The 6465-nt window shown below is 42.3% G+C and overlaps 1 protein-coding gene across 7 annotated transcripts in view; it reads right to left on the reverse strand.

Annotated features, from left to right (window-relative positions):
• The window catches only part of ICK (intestinal cell (MAK-like) kinase), a 24023-nt gene that overhangs the window by 15068 nt on the left and 2490 nt on the right, over positions 1–6465 (reverse strand). For 3 of the 7 annotated variants that reach the window (XM_010561086.1, XM_010561085.1, XM_010561087.1), the window contains exons 2-3: positions 3107–3355; positions 1170–1224 (exon numbers count right to left, since the gene is read on the reverse strand). In XM_010561086.1, coding sequence (XP_010559388.1) covers positions 1170–1224; positions 3107–3207 — 156 coding nt within the window. In that variant the 5' untranslated portion in view covers positions 3208–3355. Of the gene's footprint in view, positions 1–1169; positions 1225–3106; positions 3356–5057; positions 6178–6465 lie in introns of those variants that run through there. The other 4 variants (XM_010561083.1, XM_010561084.1, XM_010561088.1 and 1 more) reach the window with 4 other exon arrangements.

A 6465-nucleotide genomic window follows, 5' to 3' on the forward strand; every position in this document is an offset into this window, starting at 1 on the left:
GGGCGCGCGCCGCCCCCCCCCCCCCCCCCCCCCCCCCCCCCCCCCCCCCCCCCCCCCCCAGTGCAATGGGGGAGAGAATTGCAAGGGCAGAAAGTGAGAAAACTTGTGGGTTGAGATAAAGACAGTTTAATAGGCAAAGCAAAGGCTGTGCTTGCAAGCAAAGCAAAATAAGGAATTCGTTCACTGCCTCCCATTGGCAGGCAGGTGTTCAGCCATCTCGAGGAAAGCAGGGCTTTGTCATGTGTAATGGTGACTTGGGAAGACAAACGCCATCACTCCAAATGTCCCCCCCTTCCTCTAGCTTTAATCCCCGAGCATGATGTTGTATGGGATTTCCTTTTGGTCAGCTGGGGTCAGCTGTCCTGGCTGTGTCCCCTCCCAGCCTCTTGCCCAGCCTCAGCCTACTCGCTGGCAGGGAAGTGTGAAAAACAGAGAAGGCTTGAGGTTGTGCAAGAACTGCTCAGCAATAATTAAAACATCCCTGTGTTACCTATACTGTTTTGGTCACAAATCCAAAACATAGACCCATACAAGCTGCTATGAAGAAAATTAACTCTATCGCAGCCAAAATCAGCATACTTGGGTCTTCGTTCTCCCTTCTTTTAGATTTTCAGTGTATTCTACGTTCATTCTTGCTGTAGCAACATAGTACCAATATGTGGCACTGTAACAAAAGTGACCTAGGTTTTCTGCATGTTTGCAACAGTGATAGCAAGGACTAGAAATTAAGGGAGTCCTTAGAACACAGCCCTAAAGCTTTGCTGGTGTCAGAATTTCATGCTAAATGTCTCCCCCCAAACCAACTATCCAGAAAGAACTGCATGCACAAAGGTTACTGCTGTGCAAAGGACATGTGTTCTCAAGCTCTGAAAACCAAACACCAATCAACTCCAGGTTTTGTGATAAGAAAGCTCTCTCACTTACACACCACTCACAGCAAGCAGGAAGCAGCTCTCTACAACCAAATGATTTTTTGTAAGACTACAGAATTTTATAAGACTACAGACACCCTGTTCAAATGCAGAGCCAGGAAACAGAACTGTAATGCCATATGGCACAGCTCATATTAGGGGGAGTTTTTGATAAAAGGGGTGGAAAGAATTTGATGCTACCTCAAAATGCAACAGGGATCGTCTAATTTAAAGTCAACCACTGAATTAAACAAGTACCTTAACTTCTCGAAGGTTCATGCATTCCTCCCAGGAATAAAACTTTCTCTTCATTCTGCAATAGTAGAGGGGAAAAAAATGATTAATACATGGTTAACATCAGCTGGTCTTAAACCCATAAGTCTCATTACATCTTAACAATTCAGTTCTTCCATCAAAATATAAGGTGTAATCTCCTTTGTCAAAAAACTTTACATCTCTAGATAAGGTACACTCTAACAGAACTTAAAAGCATTACTATTACACAGGATTGCCTTTTTTCGTGTATAAATCTTGTTGCAAAAATTTCAGAGCCTTCACCAAGTCAGAGCATGCTATTTTTCCTTCCAGTATACGATGTGGTGGAGTTAAGTCTAATTGTAAAAAGAACAAGGGTTACGACAGTTATGAACAACTCAGACTAGGTTTTGAAATGAATCTAATGAAGACCAAACTAAATCACTTCACTGGGTCTCCAGTTTTATCATATTCTTGCTCCTCTTCTCTATATTTTGGTCTCTCTGTAATTTCAATACCTTTCCCTCTAAGTTGTGTTTCTTCCTTTTTCACTGCTCCTCATGTTTCTCCTTGCAAGTGGCATCTATCATGCCAACTGCTTTTCAAATTCTGCTTTTCCTTTCAACCTTATAAGCAGCTCTGCTCTAACAGAAGCAAACTGCGTGGCAGATCTGTTTTCTCCTAAGGCAGAATACAGTTCTGAACATAGTATTTGTGTGTAACGTATGGTCCTATTTGTTCATATGCATTTTGATTATGACTTAGTTCTTTCACACATAACTCTCTGCTTCAGGACAAACAGGACAAAGGCTCATACGTACACGCACACACACACGAAGAGCACATATTAAACTTACAAAAATACCCAACTGCTTGGAGTCTGGATTTCACAGGGAGTTAGGGACCCTTTGAAGATCTGAATCTGTCAGACTTTTAGTAATAATTCAGTATTATTTACTACTGTAGGAACTTTCCAGTTTGAAATCAGCTCTTATAATGAGAATAGTTTAAGAACTACAAGCCCTTCATTTCGTGAAGGGGTCTGGATTATTTTTTTTGTTTAAGCAGTGTTTTTGCAGTTACTGTCTTGTGCCTTCAGCCACCAGGCCATTTCTGTTCTTAATAATGGACTGGCATTAACGTGTAAGCTAAGAGAGTACCATCTTCCGGTTTGTTCTGAAATTTTTGAGTTTCTACCACGTTGCAAAATTCAAATCAAAGGTGCCTCTGGCAAGGTTTGATAAAGGAAAAATATTCTCAGCACAGAGGATTTAAAAAGTTCCTAAAGCCAGCTATTGATGGTTCATACAAAACAGCATTGTACTGAAAGCTCTTTTGACACGTTTGTCCCTGGGTCATGGTCGGCATTTCAGAAAGGTGCCTGCAATGCTTTACAGCTGTCTCTTACCATGACTAGGACAAACAAGCCATTTACAAACTGAGGTCACTGCTGAAGCAGCAGAGAAAATCAAGTGGATTTCTCAAGGAATTTTAAGAAAATCTTAAGCTGAAAAGACCAAGATGTAATAGCATATAAAGATACAGACAATGGACAATGAGATCCATTGTGTTAATTACCACTGCAGTATTAACATTACACTGGAAATTAGACCATGAAATGTTATGTTCCATGTAAGCAGCAGGGAAGGGATTGCAGATTCCAATCGCAGAATACTCTAAATAATATACATAATACGTGTTTGACTGCACATAGTAGCAGAGCATTGGCACTATAAGCCTATAGATCTCACCCTCTTTATCTTCTGCTGGGGCTTTGGAGGATACAGGGAACTTGAGCTTTGCAAGCTGCCCCAACACAACTTCAAATATAAATGTTGCATGGAATGTTAAGTACTCAAACCAGCAGGACCAAGTGATGCGGACCATAGAATGGAAAAACCTGGACCATCCACTATTAAGTAACAGAAGAAAATACTTACTTTTTAATGGCTATTAGTTCTCCAGATTCAATGCTTCTCCCTAGGAGGACAGAGCCGTAGGTCCCATCACCAAGCTGTCTGATAGTTGTGTACCTATTCATGATGAGGATACTTTAGCTGCAAGCGCATTTCATCCTTAGTGTTTCTCCTCCGAGTGTAACCAGTTCTTTCTGTGGCAGCATAAATATAGAGCACTCAGGACAGTGTGAACAGTTGCAGGAATCATGTTTTCAAGACTTAGCCTTTGGTCTGAAAGCACAGAACATAATCCGTTTGATTTCTGCACCCTTCCAAGATTGTTTGTTTGCAGACTCCATTCTCCTCCAAGAGATATTCCTTGTAAGCCATACGCAAACACTTGTCTTGGTCTCTCACCAGAAAGGGCCACCCTGTATCTGGATGTAACTGGGTATGTTCCCCAAATCCACTCTTAAAGATAGAGGTACTTTACAGCAACCTTGCAGGCAGCCCTAATGGGAGAAACTATTACTCAAAGCAGAGGATAAAGTCTCATAGCCTGGAGAAAAGAGTTTGCCATCAGAAAAATCAAGCATTACAGTAAGATAGGAGGGAATCTGTTCTAGCCAAATTATCAGACATGTAATTCACCATCTCACAAGTCGTACTGCTGTCAGTTAAACTAATTTCCTGACTTTCCATAAGGTCCTATGCTAGAGATATAGCCGTATGTATTCCCTTAAACAAAGTCTTCAGAGGAAGAACATTATACTTGTGTCAGGTAAGACCAAAAGCACTTCACTACAGTAGCCCTAAGTGTGAATCAGCCTCTAGAATTAGTAGCCTCTAGATTATCTATCCAACCTTTTGTCCTCACACTGCATGAACAAACAGAATGCCAGCTGATAAAGCAAAAAAGTTCTTATGCCCTCATTTAATCTAATTGTTGCTAGTATTTCCTACACTTTAGTTTAAAACAAATGTGATCTATTCTATGTAATTTGGAATTACATTTGGAATAAAACAGAATTCCCCTGCAATGAGGGTTCGGTCCCTGCATTCTCTTTTCGTCCGAGGACAGCAATATTCATGGCTGGTGACTTTTGCCTTCTGTAGCCTGCATTTAAACTACACTTCCACAATTTTCTTTTGTAGCAGCCTTAAATCTCTCCTCCATCTTGCCTTATTTCAGAGAGCCAAATTATGATTTTAAAAGTAATGGGATTATGTTGCTTGAACTCTGAACTGAAATCAATGCAGAGCCACAATCCTGTAGATTCAAGATGTTATAAAGATCCTTTGTTTTCAGTCTTCTAAGCCTATTAGCCCCACTAATACTGATACAGGAACAAACAAAAATTAGGAAATATGATGTTAATACACCTTTTGACAATTTTACACATCGTGTATGAAAAAGAAACAGCACATCTCTAACACTATCTTAGACACCAGATAGTGTCTCAGGCAGGAGGAATAGCCCTCTGGCAGTATTCGTTTCTCTCTGCACACTATTACAGAGAACCATGACTGAGCACCTTAAATTAGAGACCTAATCCCACATTTTGTACTACTTTCCAAGAAACACAGAGCCTGTCCGTAAGAACGGCACTTTGGAGTACCAGTTTCTTTTTGGCTGGTTTTCAGGCTGTGCACCTGCATATCATAAAGCTATGTTTAGGCAATGTTCTGCATCCAGGTTAAAAAGCTTTGGTTACTCCAGCTGGTCAATGACTGGATGGCAACTCAGACGCCTTGGCTCCCAGGCCTTTATTCAGATCCTTGGTGAAAATATCAAACAACGACAAAGCCTTGCATGGTCTCCTAGTCTGAAAATGTAATATTTATTAGCATCCAAACAAATAATTTTATACACTAACTTCAAATGGAAACAGATGGGACTTGTGGACTCCCCTAAGGACAGAGTTCTGAAATTGTAATTGCAACAGATGCGATGGCTTACAATTCACGGACCATTATGCCACCCCTGGCTTACCATTCACATATCCCTTTCCAGAAGACTGTGACTGCAGAATGGAGGAGCATCTTTGCCTCCTGTTCGATAACCACAGCAAACCAAAAGATGCATAACGCTGCCAGCACATGGCATTGCTAGTAATAATCACCAATGGCTATCATGGATAGATCATTTGTCTGATGTCTCTTAAATAGATGATGTGGCAAACATATCTGCCTGTTCCTTACTGGGGATACTAATTTCAGGCCTTCTCCTTTCCTCAGCCACTGATCTTCACAAAACTTATAAGAAATTATCTTTGCGATTCCAGCTCGGCTGTCAAACGTGACCAAAACAGACAAATTAATTGAAAAATTTTTTGAGGCATAAAGGGAAGGCAAAGAACCTAGAGAGGAAAAAGCAGTCAGAAAATACAGATTTCAGTGAGGAAGGCATGTTAAAAAAACATGCCATAATGCACAGAAGTTAACACAGCTCCTATGGAAGCACAAATCCACCCGTATGCAAATCCACTGAACAAAACCTAAATAAAGTCTTCTTTGGTTAATTAAATCTGTACCATTTCTTGTTGAGCTTAACAGTGAAGTTGTTTTTAAACATCTGTTTTACTTTGCAAGATTTATGTTCTGTCTTTACCACCTTCTGCCCTCTCTCACCTTCAACTACGGGAATAAACTAAACCTTCGTCTGCAGACTGTTTCACCTCGGTAGAGTCCCACTGAAATCACTGAAGAGAGCCTCTGACAAGCAGTTTGCAGAGCCACAACATGTATAATCTAGTTTAGATTCTAGTCTACAACTACAGTCTAGGCAAACTGACATCGTCAGAGGATGTAAATACAAACTGCAAAACTGCCTTGGAGTAAAAGAGCGTGTTGATGCTAAATAGAAAAAAGTAAAAGCCTTCTTTTCACCATATTGTAACACCGTGTTCAGGCTCTACCTCACCCACAAACGGCTTTTTCCCCACAGAAATTAACCAGCAAAGCCCCTTCAAGAGCAAACCCAATTTAATGCATCGAGACTACTTCCTGACTCTTCAGCGTAACTCAAACATACTATTTCGCTTATGTACGCGCCAAACGAGTACCCGCTCCCGTCTGCAGGGCTGCGGCGCCGAGAACTGAAAGCGAAACTGCCAACACTGAGAAACGCCAACAGTAAACAACCAGCGAGCGCCTTTTCCCGTTCGGTCTCTGCTGCGGCCGTAACCTGAAGGTGTAACTAGCGGGATGCACAGGGCAAGGCGTGGCTTAAAGCCGCGGGGTTCAGCCGACGCTGCCGCTCACGTCCGTTCCTGAAGGCCGCGGGGGTGCCCCGGGAGCTGCAAGCCAAGGCGGGAGCGGGGGGAGGCGTCGCCCCTCGGCAGCAGGACGACCCACCCGCGGCGCCTGGCCGACGGCGGGGCGGGGAGGCGACCCGCGGG

This window comes from Haliaeetus leucocephalus, unplaced genomic scaffold, assembly GCF_000737465.1.
Source record: "Haliaeetus leucocephalus isolate CR32 unplaced genomic scaffold, Haliaeetus_leucocephalus-4.0 Scaffold141, whole genome shotgun sequence".
Classification (NCBI taxonomy): Eukaryota; Metazoa; Chordata; class Aves; order Accipitriformes; family Accipitridae; genus Haliaeetus; species Haliaeetus leucocephalus.